This window comes from Leptodactylus fuscus, chromosome 9, assembly GCF_031893055.1.
Source record: "Leptodactylus fuscus isolate aLepFus1 chromosome 9, aLepFus1.hap2, whole genome shotgun sequence".
NCBI lineage: Eukaryota > Metazoa > Chordata > Amphibia > Anura > Leptodactylidae > Leptodactylus > Leptodactylus fuscus.
The window spans coordinates 83,448,459-83,470,392 of NC_134273.1; the positions used below are offsets into that span (position 1 = coordinate 83,448,459).

The 21,934-nt window shown below is 45.8% G+C and overlaps 1 protein-coding gene across 1 annotated transcript; it reads left to right on the forward strand.

Annotated features, from left to right (window-relative positions):
* The first annotated feature begins 8,461 nt into the window (after window positions 1–8,461).
* On the forward strand, window positions 8,462–16,895 carry LOC142218016 (serine/threonine-protein kinase pim-1-like). The gene is made up of 6 exons (XM_075286400.1): window positions 8,462–8,722; window positions 13,333–13,433; window positions 13,696–13,746; window positions 13,841–14,201; window positions 14,314–14,490; window positions 14,750–16,895. The coding sequence occupies exons 1-6, from the start codon at window positions 8,638–8,640 to the stop codon at window positions 14,923–14,925; spliced, it is 951 nt and encodes a 316-aa protein (XP_075142501.1). The 5' UTR covers window positions 8,462–8,637; the 3' UTR covers window positions 14,926–16,895.
* Window positions 16,896–21,934: the final 5,039 nt, after the last annotated feature.

The window sequence follows — 21,934 nt, forward strand, 5'->3', positions numbered from 1 at the left end:
TGTGCACATAAGTATCAGGTTGGGGTCCATACTCTAAGGGGTCTATATTTTGTCTTATCCACGTGTGATGGGGGCGGATTCATGATTCAAATCATGACCTTGTGTAAGATGGAAACGATCGGGACAAGTTTTTTTTTAGCCTTCGGATATACCTAGCGACTTTTTTGTCACTGACAGCAAGTAGAGATCTTGAAAACAGTATATACCGTTCCTGTAAAGGAGTATACAGCTGTTGGATTCCTCCAGCTTCAGTCTGAGGAGTTAACAAAGATGGCAGAGGTAACAACCCAAAACGTTTCATCCCCGTTTCGCACCATGGGGTGCCCCATCCGACTGCCATTATAGTATGTTAAGGTATGTCTACCAATCCTTCAGATTTCAACTTATCCTCCAGTCCTCATAAGACACTAGATAAGGAGTCAGCATCCTGATGTGCACCACCTGTCGTCAAACTACAACTCCCAACGTGCAGGAAAGTTGCAACTGTAGTTGTAGGTTCACTCTGGAGTGTGGCAGGTTGCCGACCCTTGTACTAGATTGCACTCAGTGGGAGCTAAAGTAAGTTAATTGTAGAGTCAAAGGTTGATATTCCCACCCCATCCTCCTACCACCAGAATTGTCTGATCCCCTTCATCTTCAATACAATTAACAAATCTGCATACATTATAATGGCTACCAAAAAGATGTGTTTGCCCTGGCACCCAATACAGCAGGATACATGTCCTTATACAAGCCCGGGGTGTCATAGTAATACTCACTCCATGCAGGAGGTCATTTACTACTAATCACTTGACATTATTGCTTCCTCATCTTGGTAACATCAGAGATGTGTCAAGTTGTTGCCTTGGGATATAACACAAAGCTGCCGCCTGGATACACACGTAGTAAGACACAGAGCATTGCAAAACAACGTCACACCCCGAGCAACACAAATAAACAATGTCATGTGCAACAACACAAGTGGAAAACAAAGGGGGAGAGAAACAGAACGCCATGGAGAGAGCGACACACTATAGATAAGTAATGACAACGTACACAAGATGCTCCGCTCGGGATGTCATCATATACTAAACCTAGGAATTATATTATTTGCAATTCTCATCTATATAGATCAGTGACAACCCCGAATGTGCCCTACAGTCACAGACTGAAAACTATAGACAGAATACATAGGAGTTTACCTGAGAGCCTAGAAGAGGATGGTGGGAGTTCATAGTAGTTATTGGACTCAGCATGTCCATTGATTTCAATGTAATGCTTCATCTATCCTGTGGTGGCGCTACAGGGAAATCAAACACCTATTGCTGATCGCAGATCACTGGCGGTGCTAATAGCAAAAATCACCATGGTGGGCAATGTAAGTCAACCACAGGGATGTTCTCACCATGACCCAAGTGACCTGTGAACTAAGGACTGCCCAGTTCATAAAACCCATAATATGTAATTGTGTGTAAAAGGGGGTTTACATATCAAGGATATTTGGGATAACTAATCAATAGAGATGAGCGAACACTAAAATGTTCGAGGTTCGAAATTCGATTCGAACAGCCGCTCACTGTTCGAGTGTTCGAATGGGTTTCGAACCCCATTATAGTCTATGGGGAACATAAACTCGTTAAGGGGGAAACCCAAATTCGTGTCTGGAGGGTCACCAAGTCCACTATGACACCCCAGGAAATGATACCAACACCCTGGAATGACACTGGGACAGCAGGGGAAGCATGTCTGGGGGCATAAAAGTCACTTTATTTCATGGAAATCCCTGTCAGTTTGCGATTTTCGCAAGCTAACTTTTCCCCATAGAAATGCATTGGCCAGTGCTGATTGGCCAGAGTACGGAACTCGACCAATCAGCGCTGGCTCTGCTGGAGGAGGCGGAGTCTAAGATAGCTCCACACCAGTCTCCATTCAGGTCCGACCTTAGACTCCGCCTCCTCCGGCAGAGCCAGCGCTGATTGGCCGAAGGCTGGCCAATGCATTCCTATGCGAATGCAGACTTAGCAGTGCTGAGTCAGTTTTGCTCAACTACACATCTGATGCACACTCGGCACTGCTACATCAGATGTAGCAATCTGATGTAGCAGAGCCGAGGGTGCACTAGAACCCCTGTGCAAACTCAGTTCACGCTAATAGAATGCATTGGCCAGCGCTGATTGGCCAATGCATTCTATTAGCCCGATGAAGTAGAGCTGAATGTGTGTGCTAAGCACACACATTCAGCACTGCTTCATCAAGCCAATACAATGCATTAGCCAGTGCTGATTGGCCAGAGTACGGAATTCGGCCAATCAGCGCTGGCTCTGCTGGAGGAGGCGGAGTCTAAGATCGCTCCACACCAGTCTCCATTCAGGTCCGACCTTAGACTCCGCCTCCTCCGGCAGAGCCAGCGCTGATTGGCCGAAGGCTGGCCAATGCATTCCTATGCGAATGCAGACTTAGCAGTGCTGAGTCAGTTTTGCTCAACTACACATCTGATGCACACTCGGCACTGCTACATCAGATGTAGCAATCTGATGTAGCAGAGCCGAGGGTGCACTAGAACCCCTGTGCAAACTCAGTTCACGCTAATAGAATGCATTGGCCAGCGCTGATTGGCCAATGCATTCTATTAGCCCGATGAAGTAGAGCTGAATGTGTGTGCTAAGCACACACATTCAGCACTGCTTCATCAAGCCAATACAATGCATTAGCCAGTGCTGATTGGCCAGAGTACGGAATTCGGCCAATCAGCGCTGGCTCTGCTGGAGGAGGCGGAGTCTAAGGTCGGACCTGAATGGAGACTGGTGTGGAGCGATCTTAGACTCCGCCTCCTCCAGCAGAGCCAGCGCTGATTGGCCGAATTCCGTACTCTGGCCAATCAGCACTGGCTAATGCATTGTATTGGCGTGATGAAGCAGTGCTGAATGTGTGTGCTTAGCACACACATTCAGCTCTACTTCATCGGGCTAATAGAATGCATTGGCCAGCGCTGATTGGCCGAATTCCGTACTCTGGCCAATCAGTGCTGGCCAATGCATTCTATTAGCTTGATGAAGCAGAGTGTGCACAAGGGTTCAAGCGCACCCTCGGCTCTGATGTAGCAGAGCCGAGGCTGCACAAGGGTTCAAGCGCACCCTCGGCTCTGATGTAGGAGAGCCGAGGGTGCACTTGAACCCTTGTGCACCCTCAGCTCTGCTACATCAGAGCCGAGGGTGCGCTTGAACCCTTGTGCACACTCTGCTTCATCAAGCTAATAGAATGCATTGGCCAGCGCTGATTGGCCAATGTATTCTATTAGCCTGATGAAGTAGAGCTGAATGTGTGTGCTAAGCACACACATTCAGCTCTACTTCATCGGGCTAATAGAATGCATTGGCCAGCGCTGATTGGCCGAATTCCGTACTCTGGCCAATCAGTGCTGGCCAATGCATTCTATTAGCTTGATGAAGCAGAGTGTGCACAAGGGTTCAAGCGCACCCTCGGCTCTGATGTAGCAGAGCCGAGGCTGCACAAGGGTTCAAGCGCACCCTCGGCTCTGATGTAGGAGAGCCGAGGGTGCACTTGAACCCTTGTGCACCCTCAGCTCTGCTACATCAGAGCCGAGGGTGCGCTTGAACCCTTGTGCACACTCTGCTTCATCAAGCTAATAGAATGCATTGGCCAGCGCTGATTGGCCAATGTATTCTATTAGCCTGATGAAGTAGAGCTGAATGTGTGTGCTAAGCACACACATTCAGCTCTACTTCATCGGGCTAATAGAATGCATTGGCCAGCGCTGATTGGCCAGAGTACGGAACTCGACCAATCAGCGCTGGCTCTGCTGGAGGAGGCGGAGTCTAAGATCGCTCCACACCAGTCTCCATTCAGGTCCGACCTTAGACTCCGCCTCCTCCAGCAGAGCCAGCGCTGATTGGCCGAATTCCGTACTCTGGCCAATCAGCACTGGCTAATGCATTGTATTGGCGTGATGAAGCAGTGCTGAATGTGTGTGCTTAGCACACACATTCAGCTCTACTTCATCGGGCTAATAGAATGCATTGGCCAATCAGCGCTGGCCAATGCATTCTATTAGCGTGAACTGAGTTTGCACAGGGGTTCTAGTGCACCCTCGGCTCTGCTACATCAGATTGCTACATCTGATGTAGCAGTGCCGAGTGTGCATCAGATGTGTAGTTGAGCAAAACTGACTCAGCACTGCTAAGTCTCTGCATTCGCATAGGAATGCATTGGCCAGCCTTCGGCCAATCAGCGCTGGCTCTGCCGGAGGAGGCGGAGTCTAAGGTCGGACCTGAATGGAGACTGGTGTGGAGCGATCTTAGACTCCGCCTCCTCCAGCAGAGCCAGCGCTGATTGGTCGAGTTCCGTACTCTGGCCAATCAGCGCTGGCCAATGCATTCTATTAGCTTGATGAAGCAGAGTGTGCACAAGGGTTCAAGCGCACCCTCGGCTCTGATGTAGCAGAGCTGAGGGTGCACAAGGGTTCAAGTGCACCCTCGGCTCTCCTACATCAGAGCCGAGGGTGCGCTTGAACCCTTGTGCAGCCTCGGCTCTGCTACATCAGAGCCGAGGGTGCGCTTGAACCCTTGTGCACACTCTGCTTCATCAAGCTAATAGAATGCATTGGCCAGCGCTGATTGGCCAGAGTACGGAATTCGGCCAATCAGCGCTGGCCAATGCATCCCTATGGGAAAAAGTTTATCTCACAAAAATCACAATTACACACCCGATAGAGCCCCAAAAAGTTATTTTTAATAACATTCCCCCCTAAATAAAGGTTATCCCTAGCTATCCCTGCCTGTACAGCTATCCCTGTCTCATAGTCACAAAGTTCACATTCTCATATGACCCGGATTTGAAATCCACTATTCGTCTAAAATGGAGGTCACCTGATTTCGGCAGCCAATGACTTTTTCCAATTTTTTTCAATGCCCCCAGTGTCGTAGTTCCTGTCCCACCTCCCCTGCGCTGTTATTGGTGCAAAAAAGGCGCCAGGGAAGGTGGGAGGGGAATCGAATTTTGGCGCACTTTACCACGTGGTGTTCGATTCGATTCGAACATGGCGAACACCCTGATATCCGATCGAACATGTGTTCGATAGAACACTGTTCGCTCATCTCTACTAATCAATATCAGATTGGTAGCAGTCAGACACCCTGAATCAGATGTACAAAGATAATTCGGTGAGCGCTGCAGCCTCCTCACAGCACCGGACATTACAGGTGTTTTAATCGCAGATCAGCCCCATTCACTTGAATGGGACCTTGTAATGAATGAACTTAACATCATTGGCCTAAGAAGTTCCACTTCCACTTTGAACAGGGGGTCCTCAAAGATCAGATACCAATGACCTATCCTAGCATCGTGGAAAATCCCTTTAATAGAAGGGAATCCTCTGGCCACAGTGACAGTCTCATCCTCTGGAGGATCTGATGAGAACGGATGCTGTGTAATGCTTTATTTTTCCCTGTGGTGGGAAACTGCTTACTACTGCACTTACTGCTAGGCTCCCCTCACAAATTACAGGTGATCACTGGGGGTCTCAGGGGCATTTTATTGTCAAGGAAACCCTTTAACATTTAGGAGTTGCCAAAAGCAGAGAACCCCTTTAAACTCTCAAAGTCAACAATAAGTACTAGACTTTCATCTTTTGTTCTACAATGAGGGGAAAGTGATGCTGGTTGTTCTGTAACATTCTTGAATTTCCTCTCGTTTGTGACAAACACGAGACGTGTGCGTGATAATTGTGGAGAACACCAATGTCCTCCGGCCTGCAGCACGAGAACGTGTACCTGTCACATTCCTCAGCATTTATACCAGGTCAACAGTATCGATGGGAGCTACCAAAGTTAAAAAGGATTAACCAAATTCATTAACTTACTGTATAATAAAATTAAAATTGGATTCTCTAATTGTGCCAGTTCCTTTCCTCTGCCGAGCCATTAGGGAGAAGGTCAATCATGTCCCAATCCTAGGGCAGAGGCATGAATAGGCCCGAGTCACCTCTCCCCCAATTGTTGATTCACTAAGTGTGAATGTGCTCTCGGGAGAGGCGTGATTCACAGTCTCCATTTCACTTGCATCACCGTCAGGCCTTACAAAATATGAAAATATTCCAAAAACTAGACATGATCTTACACATACAGACTGCACAACAAAGCCATTCACAATGTAAGACAAGCAACCAAGATGGATTCTCCCGCTAGACATGTTAAAAATAATGGGCAAATGTCATGTTTTTGCTGAATAGGGAGTAAAAGGTTACAGACGACGAGAACTTAGTCATGGTGCCCCTTTAAGATGGTCACAGATATGGAAGTCTGCCAAATTACTGATAAGCTTCGAAAAAATTGGACAAAATTATGTTTCTACTAAAAATAGAGAACCCCACCGATCTGCAACTATGCTGTGGATAAGGGATAAGTTACAGAGGTGAGAAAGCCCCTATAAAGGGATCCTATCAGTCACACACAATTTTTTGTAGGTACCATGTCGGAATAGCCTTAAGAAAGGCTATTCGTCTCCTACCTTTCGTCATCTTCACCGCGCCGCCATTCGCCTACAATCCCGGTGCTTGTTGGAATGCAAATTATCTCTCTCGCAGCACTGAGGGTGGACCCCAACACTTAGACAGCACTGGGGGCGTCCCCAATGCTGCAAGAGAACTCTCTCCAGCGCCCCCTCTGCTTCTTCAGCAGCGTCATCTTCAGCCTCTTCTTCAGGCAGTGCAGATTGCACATGCCCACAGGCCACGAGAAAATGGCCGCTTCCACAGTATTGTAAGCAGCCATTTTCTCGTGGCCTGTGGGCATTCGCAGTCTACTCTGCCCAAGGCCCAGAAGTTACAAGCCACCGCCGGAAGAAGAGGCTGAAGAGGACGCTGCTGATGAAGATGGAGGCGGCGCCAGAGAGAGTTCTCTCGCAGCATTGGGAACGCCCCCAATGCTGCAAAAGAGCTAATTTACATATCGAGAGAAACCAGGATTGTAGGCGAACGGCGGCGTGGAGAAGATGACGAAAGGTAAGGAGACAAATAGCCTTTCTTAAGGCTATTCCGACGTGGTACCGACAAAAAATTGTGTGTGAGTGATAGAATCCCTTTAAGGCTAAGGCCCAACACTGCAAATTACTGGCAAAAATTGGAAAAGACTGCGTGCGGCAGAGACGCATTGCGGTTTTTTTCTGCAGCGTTTTTCACAGAGACTCTGCAGACTTTACCTCTGCGGACTTTCAGCCCCTATTTTACCTATACGGAAATAAAATAGAAATAAAATTGTAGCATTTTTTTGTTCCATTTTAAATTCCATAAAAGTTACTGGACATCGTTGTATAAAGTAACAGACACCTTGGTAATAAACCCAACGGACCCCATCTTAGCCAATAGTGACTGTCGGATGCTGGTGGTTTCCATCAAGTGACCATCATTTTTGCTGCTCTACTTCTATGATGGAACAGAAATGTGAACAGAATCTGAGGGGTCATCCACACAAGTGTGCTGCAACCGTGCACCAGAGAATTTACTGGATTGTCCATGTGAATGGACCGTACTGCATCATAGTCTGCCAAATGACAGAAGCACGGCTATACTGAACTGACAGCTCCAGACAGCACACGGACCGTGTTACACTGAGTGAACACAGTCATGTGAATGACCAACAGGGTAAGACAACTATGGCCAGAACACTTGTTCTATGACCAAAGATCGCCATGTTTCCCTGCATTAATACACGTGAATCAAGTCACATTATGACCCTGAGGCTGCAGGACTGCTCAATTTTTTTTTATTTTTTTTTTGCAACTATTAGTTGCAGTTTCAACACTCTAGCGGCTGCAATGCCAGTCCATTCACCTATATTAGTGAAGGAGTCGCAGGGTAACATGGCGATCTTTGGTTACACGACCAGAGTTGCAGACAAAGTCGTCACGTAGCCCTAGACTTATATTAGAAGTGATACCCAAGTTGCCAGAAACACATACATATGTATACCTACATACGCAGCATTATGCAACACAGTTGTTAAAATCACGTGTAGTAATTAATTACGGCAAGTGCAAATAAATTTACAACACTATTGCACGTTATGGTTTCATGCAATAAATCACATGGAGTCCTAAAGAACATTACCAGCCAATAGTCACCTATTAAAAGTAGTCATATTGTAGACATAAAATGTAAAAGTTTCTGCAATGTCTGCAGCCGGCGTTAGCTGATCATGTAAAAGACCCAGTGTAGTAAGAACTGTCGTAATGTTACAGCCAAAAAAAAAAAAATACACAGGGCCGGGCGTAGAGGGACTGGTGTAGAGGTAAGCGCACAGGCGCCCCAGCAGCTGGAACAATAAGAGGTTTCAAATAAAAAAGAATGCTGTAGTTGTATAGAAGCATGCAGCTCCATACTTAGTCACTGATGGGTGGGTAGGCGTGTAACTTTACCCTCCCCCAGACCCTCCCCCTACCTCGCTGTCAGCAGTGTCATGTTGCAGAGTCCTTGAGCCTCAGTCAATGTGAACGCCGCTATCTTAGAGGACTGATCATTCCTGGGACTATACTAGCACCGACACTGACTTCTAAGTGTCAGCAGGGAAGGCGGTGAGCCTGGAGAAAGCTTAACGGCAAGACCGTCACCCTTCAACCGGATCGTGCCCTGCTGATACTGCCACCATGTCATCGGTACAAGTCATCTATCACCAGAAAATCCACAATTACCTCCTGAATTCTGTATTCCCCAAAGATGATCTTCCAGCTGGTGAGTGACATTTTGCTACAATGTATCAGTGACCTGTGTTTAGAAGATATTATGTTGCAATAATTGAAAATTTTTCGATTTTTTTTATTTTTTTTATTTTTTTTTTTGCAAATGTATATATGTTGTGGAGGTTTAGAGCTGGGCTGACGAAGCACATGATGTCTCGATAGGCTATAAATATTAATGCATGAGCGTGATTCATAACACAAGGTTTCTGCATCATATGCACTGAGGGGGTAATTGTACAGAATAGATTATGACAGCTCTAAACTCAATATTATACTGAAATATCATGTGATCTGCCACAGTGGCGGCGGTGGAACATCTATGAGATGTGTACAGAGAGAGAGGGGGGATGTTAGGTAACCACCGGGGAAGCCTATCTGTGCAAAGGGAACCACGCCATCTGTGCGATATGATATTATAACGCCGCCGTATTTTATAAGGTCTACAGGACCGGGGCTGGTCCAGTGCATTTAATAGGATATATAAATACCCTGATGACATGGGGGGCTGGGGGGTCCCTGGGTTTGGTGTAACATTAAAGCAGGCAGATAAGATGGATGACGTGTCGTGTTTGCAGCTGGTGTTATCCCAATACTCATCTGTGCGTCTATTAAACTCCAGAGCTTGCAATCAAAGCTGCAGGATGGTGCAACTATACAGAATCTGATAATATTATACCATTATTAACCAGGTTGAAGGACACCGACCTCCTGCCTTTAAAAATCGCAAGGGAGGGTAGACCTGTGCAAATCTATATATAGCATGCTGCGTGTGTTAACCCTTTCTGAGCTGATTTTTATTGCGACCACTGTAGATTTTTTTTTTTTGCTTGACATGTCACATTTGCCTATTTAAAACCAACATGGCAGATGAGTGAACCTGCATATTCCCCACTGGGGTTCGCTATTTACACCAGCCCTTATCTTGGAAGATGCAAGATTACATAAGAGTATTAGGGAGGTGGGAATGCCATGTAAACAAACCCCCAGAGATGGAAATGTATCCCCTAGATAGGGATTATTCGGTGATGTGGTTGTCACGGTGTTTGATTGTCGGTGTTGTGAATGGTGACACGCGGTGACATTTATACCGGTTTATAGAAGGACGTTGTAAAATAAAATGGCTTCTCAAGTGCATCATATAGGCAGTAAATTATAGGGGGTGGTTATAAAACAGGGCATCGTGTGATACTACGGTGCAAATGCCCGGCATTCCAAGGGTAATATGGGTGAAAGATCTAACCGGTATTTTAAGTGCGCAGAAGGGTTTGGGCGGTATTACAGGGCATCAGTGAGGTGAACAGAATTTCACTGACATATCTGGCAAGGAAAATGTCAACAGTGAGCTAGCGGCTGACCCCTAGTGGCCACTGGTGTAATGGCAGTGCGCTATAATAAGAATGCTTATTATGTCGCCCTGCCACATTACACACACAGGCATCTCACACAATGATGCTTAGAATATTTGCCTACCTCTTAATTGGGCTCTTTGATGGGTTGGGTGTTCACCGAGAGAGTTTCGATGATGCCGATGTTTCTAAACTTAGAGAAGGTAGCCTTCTGAGGAAATCCTCCATCCACGTGACCTATATAATAATATACAAATACACATCTATTAGAAGGCGATAACATCACGGCCGGATATAACCAAAGCAAAAAGACGACAAAGAAAATAAACTTTATATTAGACGGATAACAAGAAAAAAAAAAAGTTTACAAAAGTTTTCTTTGACATCGGATCCTTGTCGCTTCAGCCCCTTTGGGTATATTCACACGTGCAGGTATTTTGGTACAGTTTGGGAAGGCGAAAGCAGGAGAAATAGGATCTGGCCTGATACTTTCTCGCCTTTTATGATCTTTACCTGCTTGGACTTCAAAAAAAACCTTCATGTGTGAACATACCCTTAGCGTAATGGTCGCTAACAAGTGTAATATACCCGCTCTGTAATCAATAGGCAGTCGTCATTGCTACAATTCATCTTGGGGCAGCTTTGAAGTCTTATTTCCCCTCTCAGGGGTAGGTGTTCTACCCTAAAGATTATGAAGCAGTTATAACAACTACAACTCTCAGCATCCATGTTATATATTGTATTCCCCACCATGGGAGGATGCTGGGAGTTGTAGTTCATTCAGTTAGTAACCCTGCACAACTACAACCCTCAGCATCCATGTTATATATTGTATTCCCCACCATGGGAGGATGCTGGGAGTTGTAGTTCACACACATTAGTGACCCTGCACAACTATAACCCTCAGCATCCATGTTATATATTGTATTGGAGGATGCTAGGAGTTGTAGTCGTTGCTGCACTAGGTGTAAGCTGCCTCCATTGTACATACTGGAGACCACCCAGCCTTGCAGACCCCCTGCCTGCCTCTCACCCTGTGTACGGGGGGGGGAGAGGGGGGATTCACCTCATGTGCTCTCAGATTTGGCGCCATAACCAAGCCACACTCTCATCCTATAGGAATGTGGGGAGGGGGAGGGAGAGACAAAGGTGCCCGTGGCCCTCCTCATTAGCGGCCATTGTTGTGCTGAGGTAAACTCCCCTCCATAACGCCTCACATTATGCTCCGGGCTGGGCTGTCCCGCCCTCTCCTCAGCCCCATGTGCTTCAATACAAACTAACTCACATTGTTTAAGAGAAAAGAAAAAAAAAAATTGGCGGCAGCGGATTAGGGAGGAGGGGACAGTTGCCGCCATTTGTAGTCACCCGCAAGCCACGCCCCCCTCCTACTCGTTTGCATTCAAAAGCTTTGTCCTCTCCGCGCGCTGATTGGCTGCCCTGCCCCACTCCAAACGCGGGAATAGGACTCTCGGGAGGCGAGGTGATTGGTCGGTGCCGCTCCTCTCTGGGGTAAAAATCTAGACGCCGATTGGCTAGAGTGGGAGACACCCTGGGCGCTGATTGGTCAGTTCTTACACCTTGGACATAATATACAATATTGTAAGCGCACGGGCCACACGTGGAGTTCGTTGTTCTACCGGCTGGCTAGCAGCGTGCTGTGTGTGCAGACGGTGCAGTGCAAGGGGCAGAGTCGTCATCATGTTACTGGCTACACAGGGACTCTTCATGGACCATCATCATCATCACCACGCGGCTTCTATACCGTGCTACTATAGGAAGCATGGTGCTGGCAAAGTGCACGCCGCCGCCAAGGTCCATGCCACCGGCAAGGTCCATGCCACCCCCAAGGGCCACACCACTACCTCTTCTGCCTCCAGCTCCGGGGCTGATCAGCAGGGGCACCTGGCACCAGGTATACAGAGAGGATATAGCCTGGGGATGTGTATACTGTGAGCAGATGTTATCTGGTGTAGTGGTGCTGATGTAGCAGAGCCGATTGGTTACTCAGTGCTATCTGATGGGTCACTTGGGGACGCTACACCTTCATTTTAGTGTTTTCTGCAGGATATAACCTGGTGCTGATCACTGGGATGGAGACACATTACTAGCTCAGCTCTGCTACGTTGATGTAGATTATTTCTCGTGTGTAATAAAATGAATACTTGCACTGGTTTGTAGTGACTTGCTGCTGTCTCCTGTAGCAGTGCTGAAAGGTCCTAGAATCACTGGCATGCGGTGATGCAGCGGGGTCTATTGATGTAGCAGTGCTGGATGTGTCATTGACTGCTGTTTCATGTAGTGATCCTGAATGTGTCACCTGCTAACATATGATGGCAGTATGCCTGGATACATAAACTCGGCTCTGCTACACCGGGATCCAGTGTATGTGTTGCAGATTTTTGCATGTGCATTGTTACATGTGCTGGATCTATAGGTTATATAGGCTCGGTATTACATGCTGCAGTTGTCTTAGGGCAGGGTCAGATGACATTGGAGAATAAAACATAACTTATTATACTGTATATTTGTTATGATATTGCATATAATGTAACATATGGTAACTCTTCTATGTATTGGTATTAGACCTATTTATACTATACCCCAGCGGTTCTATTATCAGAGCTGTCAATCTGCCGTCCCCCCCACATGGATGTGCCCAGTTATGGCTTGCGGTCTGTGATCAGATCAGGCCCTGTAGAATGCTGTTTGAGCGGCCATCATTGATCTGGGGGTAGGTGATGGCTCTTCTTCTGTGCACAGCTCTGCGCCTAGATTAGATGTGGTACCTCTCGCTGCAGCTATTGATCTGCCCAGGGGTGGGGGTGCTTTGCAGATGAGAGCTGGTGCTGCATGGAGAGAGAGGGTGGGGGTGGTCTCCTCCTGAGGGAGGGGTTTCCCCGGGATACCCGCAGAGCTATGCTTAGGAAGGTGGAGGTGGGGGGGTTGCCTTATCCGCAGGGAGTCTCCCAGATCCTGCTGCTTTCTAGGAGAGGCTGCTGGGGATGAGGCGGACACATCGCCTCCTGCCTGGTGACTCACCTGCTGTGTACATTCATATACGGTGATGACTAACACATCATTGTGCTAGATGATAAGGGATGATGGTGGTTTGCAGACCTCACGCCCTGATGGAGCTGCCGCCACCACTAGATAGGGCGATGTTTACAATATTTGCAGGTATATACTGTACTATGAATGTCTTCTCTGTTGTGTACCAGGAAGGGTTAACTAATGTCCTCTCTCCTTCTCTCCACAGTCAAAGGATCATTCGAGAGCAGTTACCAAGTGGGCCCTGTGATTGGCACCGGTGGCTTTGGCACAGTCTACTCTGGAGTCCGGCTGGCAGACAAGTTACCTGTAAGTTTCCTTCTATAGTATTAACACTTAAATATTAGCATTTTCTAGAATACGCCCTAGTAAACATGGCTGAGAGGGTCTCAGGGCAACGCTAGAAGCTGTAGTATTAGAGGCTCTGAATATATTCAAGGTGATCTAGCTGACCATGGTGGCTGATAAGAGGGAGCAATAGACTGCATGCAGATGTAGAGCGTGTAGGATTTAGGTGTAGTATATTGCCACGGGATATAGGGTTAATGGCTTTCTTCTTCTTTTTTTGCAGGTTGCAATCAAGCATGTGTCAAGGGACAGGATCGGAGAAATGAAGCACATGGTAAGCACCGCCTATAGAAACACCGCAGTGTAACATGTGGATGGTAACGTAACCCTCAGACTTGTGTATTCATGGTCACCTTCTTCTTTTTCAGAATGGGACCTTAGTTCCCTTGGAGATTTACCTTCTGAAGAAAGTTTCCTCTGGCAAGGGAGTGATCCGACTCCTGGACTGGTACGAGAGACCGGACGGCTTTATAATAATCATGGAGAGACCGGAGCCCGTCCAGGATCTGTTTGACTTTATCACAGAACGCGGTGCCCTGAGTGAAGACCTCGCCGCCAATTTCTTCCGTCAGGTGGTGGAAGCAGTGCGCCACTGCCACGCCTGCGACGTGGTTCACCGAGATATCAAAGACGAGAACATTCTTGTAGACCTCAGGACTGCAGAGCTGAAGCTGATCGATTTCGGCTCCGGTGCCTTGCTGCGAGATGCTGTTTACACTGACTTTGACGGTAAGTGTCTATCCAGTTCTCTTAAAAATGACCGGTCCTCGGCTTAAAGTTCCTGCGGTGGTTTGAAGTCTTGCATATATACTAATGTTTTGTTCCTATATGTCTCCTTTAGGTACTCGCGTCTATAGTCCACCAGAATGGATCCGATTCCACAGATACCACGGACGTTCTGCCACAGTGTGGTCCCTTGGCATCTTACTGTACGATATGGTCTGTGGCGACATCCCCTTTGAACACGACGATGAAATTCTCAAGGGGAAGATCCAGTATCGTTGCAGGGTGTCTAGAGGTAAGGTTCGTCCTTGGATACCTTCATTGCTGCAGTAGCCCGCCAGACCTCTCCAAACCCTTATAATGTAGGATTCACTCAGTGCTATCCAGTTTCAGTGGGTCATAGCCTTGTCCATCAGGTCACCTCTCTTTGATCCATCATATCGATAATGGGTTAAATCCTATAAGGTTTCAACGGGGAGCAAAACATTTGTATATTTTTGATGACTTTTTGTAGCTTCCGTGCATTAAAATTTGTCTTTCTGGTTCCTCCACAGAATGCCAGCATTTGATCGAGTGGTGTTTGTCCAAGAGACCCTCCGAGAGACCAACCCTTGAGCAGATCCTGTCCCATCCCTGGCTGTCTCCGGAGACTCTTCTAGACCAAAAGGACAATAAAGTGTCTTGGAAAGTGGACCAAGAGTCAACCAGCACAAGTCAGGAGAGCCTCTAATCTCACACAGAGACGCTCGATGAGCGAGATGGGGAAGGATCTGTCGCAGTCCCGGTTGTGAATGGGCTGGCGTGGGCTTGTGCGTCCAGCTTACAAGCTTGGATTCCCGGTGGGATGGAAGGAGCTGTCCCACCAGAGTGTGACATACCTCGTTGGGGGTCTTAAGAAGGGACTTTTTTATTTTTTTATTTTTTTTTTTTCCTTTTCGTACCTAGAAAATGTGGTGACCTCAGACTGTGGACTTATTCCAGAGACCTCTCACTTTCCCAATGGACTTAATGGGAAGTATGTGAGCAAGCGCAGTGGGTGGAGACGCTGTAGTGCGGGGGTTTCACTAGCAAGACTATACTGCATCTTGCTTCTCTAGTTATCCGCTGTATTGAGGTTGATTTTTAGCTGCAGTTTACACTTGACATCTTCTTAAATGTGTCTTGTTTTGAGTGTGCATCCAACTGGAACCAGTTTTCCTGTACTGACACTAAAGTTTTATACATGGACCAAGCAATAGTTGATATCGGCGACCACCAGACCGGTTCCTGTTGTGGCTTCCATCTCTAAGAGCCAAGTACATTGCAAGAGAGATCATAAGGTTAAGTGGAAGTTTTTTTCTGAAAACCCGGCCAGAATAGGGTTAAGGCTGCAGAGAGTGCATACGAGCATCTTGTAGGGAGTGAATGCCATTTTGGCTGCATGTAAGCCAAGCCAAGTACCCTGCAAAAATGAATTTTTTGTTTTTTTTGGGTGAATTTTCACTTTTGTTGAATAGCAACACATTTTGTTTCCGGGGGGCCAGGAGTTGTCTTAAAAACCAATATATTTTTTTATTTTTACACTAGCGCAAATCGCAATCTTGCTGCTGTTAAAGGGGACCGGCGCCGTATATATGGCAGTGAGGGGGTTAACTTAAAGGCCCGCTCAGGAAGCCCTATCCTAGCTGAGCTTACGCTGTCTAGGACTACTTGTCACACCTGTAGTCCCCGTAAAAAACCCGGACAATATTGGTCTATTACATAGCAGTGACTGCAAAACCGCCAACTGGTTCACAGTGACGGTATAATTGCAACTTTTTTTTTTTTTTAACTATTTCAGAGCCTTAACTTTTTTCTTTTTTTTTTCCAAACACATCCATGTCACAAATATTATACATGTGATTTTTATTTTTTTTATTTCCTTCGTGTAGTTCTGATCCAGGTCTGTACTCCATCTTGGTCCAGAACCTTGTACTGTTTTAACACTTGAGCCTGAATGTAAGGATGGATGTGCTCGAATCTATCGCCTATGCTAAGCCTATCTAAGGTTTGCCCCTCCTATATGGCATAGTTCATATACGATGCTCCATATAAAATAGTAGCCAGTTAGGTATGTAAGTCATTGCATTATATTCCCTCTCAATATCGCACCCTTTACCCGAAACAGGAGGCGATATGGAGAGGGATCAGTTTGCTGCTGCTTTTATGATCTTCTGTCGATTCTCGTCACCTGGGGCGAGATGAGTTTACAGTTGTCGGACCTCCAAAAATCAATAAATAAAATCGTAGCTTGCTATCTAGAAATGGCTCGCTACGAATTCTAATGCAGACTTGCATACCCATCTAGCACACTTGAACACATGGGAATTTTTTTTGGATTTTTTTTTCGAGATAGATTTGATGATCCCGTGGGTTGGTTGTGTCTTAAGTCCTTACACCAAGCCGAATCATTCCCACACTGAACAAAACAAATAAATAAATGAACTAGGCCTTGTGGCAACATTTGCATCGAAGAGGTTTATATTGGGTGCGTACAGTACCCCACACAGTGTTCACTGGTCATGTCCTAATTTATTTTATTTAATCTATGTATCGCTGGCCTCGTTCGACTTTTTCGGAGAGGTTAATCTTATTTATAATGAGACTTCTTTTTTTGTTTTCTTTGGCATATGAACGGTATTTATAAAGGTTTTTTTGTTACGTTCTGGATTTCAGAAATTTTTTTTTGTCTGTTTTATTTATGTGTTCAATTGTAACTATTTTTTCTTTTTAATAAAAAATTTTTTACAATGTGAAAATTTTTTTGTGGTCTTGTTTCTTATGAAATATATATATATTTATATATATTATCTTACAATTTTCCATATCTTGACACGAAATACATTTTTAAAGGGATTCTACCACTGAAACACAGTTTTTTTTCTGCTTAAGACGTCGGAATAGCCTTTAGAAAGACTATTTGTCTCTTACCTTTAGATGTGGTCAACGCCACGCAGTTCCTTAGAAATACCGTTTTTTTACCGATATTCTATGAGTTCTCCGCAGCAATGACGGCGGGCCCCAGCGCTCAAACTGCAACTGCTGCCCAAGACCCTCTCTCCTGCAACGCCTTCTTCTTCACCTGCATCCTCCCCTTCTCTGTCGTCTTCCTTCTTCGTCAGCTCTGACGCTTGCGCAGTCTTGCCTTGCGGCCTCGAAAATATGGCCGCCGGCCGGCATACGCAGTCTGCTCTACCAGGGTCTCGCTGGCAGAGCCGACTGCGCAGGCGTCAGAGCTGATGAAGGAAGACAGAAGGGGAGGATGCAGGTGAAGAAGGCGTCACTGTAGAGGGTCTCGGGCAGCAGTGGGGACGCCCCTATTGCCGTTTGAGCGCTGGGGCCCGTCCTCATTGCTGCGGAGAACTCATTAGCATACCGGTAAAAAACTGTATTTCTAAGGAACGGCGCGGCGGAGACCACGTCTAAAGGTAAGAGATGAATAGCCTTTCTAAAGGCTATTCCGACGTCTAAAGCAGAAACAGCGTTTTAGTGGTAGAATCCCTTTAAAGATTAGTATCTGTTCTATTGGAAATAAACCTATGTTCCCAAGGAGGATACACCTATATACACCATGTGGATTTCCTAGAAGGAGGTCCAGTCAGAACCTGCACATTCACCTATGCATATAATACTACGTTTCAAGAACTATTACATGTTTGGCTATAACCAGCTCACATCTGCTAAGTCAAACAGCCAGATCTGCATTGAGCAGGATTGACTAAGAGGCCATTCACATGACAAGTTTCGTCCTTGAAAGTCAGTCCATATTTATGGGTCTGAATATCCTGCTGGGAGAGCAGGACTCCTATCTATGATACTAGGAGTCCATCTCCCGTCTGTGTCACACGAATACAACCCCTTGAAGACTGGAGATGCAAAGAGTGAATCACGATAGGACTTGGCATGTGTGATTCAAGTCTATGGAGAAGGTCAGGCCAGGGGTGCACTCACATTTGGATTGTTTAATCGGTACTTCTAGTCTATTGTAAGACCAGAAAAACAGATTAACAATAGACTGATTTGTTCTATGTTGTGCAGCAATGGTTCCCGAGTCACCCCATTGACTATATTTTGGGGTCTATCGGGTATTTGTTGTTTTCTTCGTCCTATTGTCGCACAAGAGTCATGCAGGACTTTGTTATTCACAATTTCAGATGACTGACGCAGATGTGAACTTGGCCTGAGATGTTCTCTTCATTCCCATAAGGATGGGTTCACACTGTGTCCTTTAGGCGGAGACCCCACGTTGCAGGTTTCGGTGAGTGAACCTATCCTGAGACTCAATTCACACTGCAAAATCAGTGGAACATTTGCCTTGATTTTTTTTTTTTCCAATGGGGCTTCAAGGTGAATGGGGAGAGCTGTGCCCCTCTCTATTCAGATGAGGGTCGGGAGCCCTCAATTTTTGTGTTAGATTCAGATCCCGCTTTATTTCCCATAGAAAACAGTAATAAATGCTTTGCTGTGATTGGTTGCTATGGATAACGAGGACAATTTTGGGATGTTCCTGATTTGTGTTTACAGTTGTAGCGCGCGGCACCCAGTCGGCTCCGTACTGCCCATAAATATTAGTCCAACCACAAAATGGCCGCCCGTACTATGACCATGCACAAAAACACAATAGCGTTCCCTGGTTACAACTTCTTATTATTGTTTGATTTATTTCTGGCATTCATGTGACTCATGACGAGCTTTTTATTACATTCCACTGGTAAAATATGTCCCGGTAACGGCGTGTACAATCGCCGCATTGTTTACATTCCAGTTGTGCAACCCTCTATAAAAGAATATGTTAATCTATCAAGAACTTTCCATTGCGTGTATGCCAAGGCGCCCTGACGTCAGGAGCCAGTAGGGAAGCCCCGAGCTCTTTGGGTTTGCACCATATTATAGCCATGACACGTGCAGCGCCGTTCTGCAGAAACAAACAGGCCAAGTTCACACGGCGTGATTCCGGGTGGAATCTGCCAACTATTGTTTTTAATGGGAGGCAGGGACAGGCGCCTCTTGTTTGGAGGACGTTGAAAATAAAGAAGCATCCTGTGCGATCTCACCACAGCCAATTCAGCGGCAGAATCCACCCCAGACATCCCCATTATAGTCTATAGGATCTGTGGATTTCCATGGGTAACCGGTTTTTAAGCAGACAGGGTTTCCGTTTTTCAGGTTTCCAAGCAAAGCTGAAGAAAGGAGACTCGTACACTAGAGTAAACCTAGCATAAGACATGTGGTCAGTATTATACCGGTCTATATAACCTTATTACAGATTTCTACATAATATCAGCCTAGCACTATGGCAGTATTGTACATTTTGAGATAGATAGATAGATAGATAGATAGATAGATAGATAGATAGATAGATAGATAGATAGATAGATAGATAGATAGGAGATAGATAGATAGATAGATAGATAGGTAGGAGATAGATAGATAGATAGATAGATAGATAGATAGATAGATAGATAGATAGATAGATAGGTAGGAGATAGATAGATAGATAGATAGATAGATAGATAGGAGATAGATAGATAGATAGATAGATAGATAGATAGATAGATAGATAGGAGATAGATAGATAGACAGACAGACACAAGGGTGTAGCTATAAGAGGTGCAGAGGCAGTAGTCACACCTGGGACTTCATGTTTGAGGGGTCCAAAGACCCCTCCACTACATAAGAGAAAATTGGTCCTAGGCCTCCTTCAGACCGGGATGTGTCGGGTAGTTTGACCACCAGTAGGGATGACATTTGTGACCATAATAAGAACACATTAAGGTCCTAATAGATTCCTCAGTGTTGGTTGTGGGAACCCAAAAGATTATGGACACATAAATAGCTTCCATTAGGGTATGTCTGTATGGAGGAATTTCGGATTCCGCCTCAAAATTAGCACCAAATTCCACCCAGTGGGATTCAATGGGGGCAGAGATCAATGCAGAACGATGGGAAAAAAAAGGACCCGGCTTGATCTTTCCAAAGAGAAAGACACTTGGCGTTTATCTGGAGCTTATCCGTGAGCGAAAGCTGCGGCAGAGAGACGAAAATGTGCTTTGTCTTTGACTGGAGGGCTGGAAAATGGAGAGGAATCTGAGGTGGAAGTCAACTCAATGCTTCTTCATTTATGCCATGTGAATAGGCCTTTATATGCATTGATTTTGGATCAGAATGGGACTGGATGGATGGATGGATGGATGGATGGATGGATGGATGGAGAGGTATAGCTATAGGGGGTGCAGTATGAGAGATAGAGAGAGATAGATAGATGACAGACAGATAGATAGATAGATGACAGACAGACAGACAGACAGACAGACAGACAGACAGACAGACAGACAGATAGATAGATAGATAGATAGATAGATAGATAGATAGATAGATAGATAGATATGCGATAGGTAGGAGAGAAATACATATGGATAGATACCCTATTGTATAATCTATACGTGAGCGAGTATATAAGTTTCTGTTGCGGCAATGAAAGCTGACACATCCTGCAACCTTTAGAGAGAACAGCCAGTGCTAAGTGGTCCAGGAGGGAAGCAAATCAATAATTCAGATAAAATTAGTCAACACTTCCTGAGCAGACAGAATGAAGAAAAACAAATTGCCTGGGGAGAGTGGTTTGGAGGGGGGTGGGGGTCCGGCGAGATTGTGAATCATGTGCTGTGATGCTGCGGGGACCTTATACAAGGGCGATTCCTCTCCAGCTGTTCCTTACATTATGTTGACTAACACTGCGTCTTCTTCATTTTCTTCAGTCTTACAGATATTGCTTCAAGTCTTCACCATTTTCAAGATCTCTGCTTACTGTCAGTGGATACAGACTAATTTTTTACACACTCTCGTGTTTTTCATGGGCACTGACTTCAGGACATCTTGTATCCTTGTCCAGGCTCATACAATGAAGTGTATAGGTCCTTGGAGAACACAGGGGTACATGGAAGCTACCCGTGTGCCATCTGTTCGGTTTTTCACGGACCTATACAGAGCACATGGTCGTCTATATGGAGCCTGCCGTGCATAATAGATATTTGTGGCCGAAATGGCCAATTCAGCCATATTGGTTGATGAATGGATGGAAATGTAACGCGGACATGTTGTGAATGTGTGTTAATGGCTGGCCAAGGGTAGACTTCTGACAGGTCAGCCACGCTGGAAATTTTTGACAAATCAGTTTGTTGTGATCTGAAGCTTTTAGTAAATCTTCAGCCAACTTGTACAGACTCACTTTGCTTCCAAACAATCCATCCTCAGTCAGGCGGCCATCATGTCCTAACGCTTGTGTCCAGCCTTAGATTGGGGCTCCATGGTCAATTTTGGCTTCAGTAAAAGTGACGTTATACATGCAGTTCTAGGAGATTCTCACTCACCAAAATTTGGCACTGAATTTGAGGTGGATTTCTTCTGAAAACCAGTTCCAACTTCTGCCTGAAACCAGTCTCTGTTGATTTCAATGGGAGACAGAGACACTGGTTTTTTCGTCCAGCTGATTTTTTTCATAAAGATCAGAAAAATCAGCAACAAAAAAAGCTGCGTTTCTGCGACGTGAGGCCTCACCCTGAAACTGCAATGAGAAACGCCGGTGAACATACCGCGATGAGTTTCTGCCGTGGTTTTTTTCTGAAGTGTTTTTTTTTTTTTCTCGCTATGTGGGGCCTAGGGATCATAATAATTGCCCAAACAAAACAGAGCCTCCTGTCATCAGATCCAGTCATGTGTGA

What these genes read in the sequence shown, in the direction of transcription:
- LOC142218016 (XM_075286400.1), top strand. Translation starts at nt 8,638, where the DNA reads ATGTCATCGGTACAAGTCATCTATCACCAGAAAATCCACAATTACCTC. An exon ending in CAAAGATGATCTTCCAGCTG is followed by an intron (nt 8,723 to 13,332) that starts GTGAGTGACATT and finishes TTCTCTCCACAG; the next exon opens with TCAAAGGATCATTCGAGAGC. An exon ending in GGCTGGCAGACAAGTTACCT is followed by an intron (nt 13,434 to 13,695) that starts GTAAGTTTCCTT and finishes CTTTTTTTGCAG; the next exon opens with GTTGCAATCAAGCATGTGTC.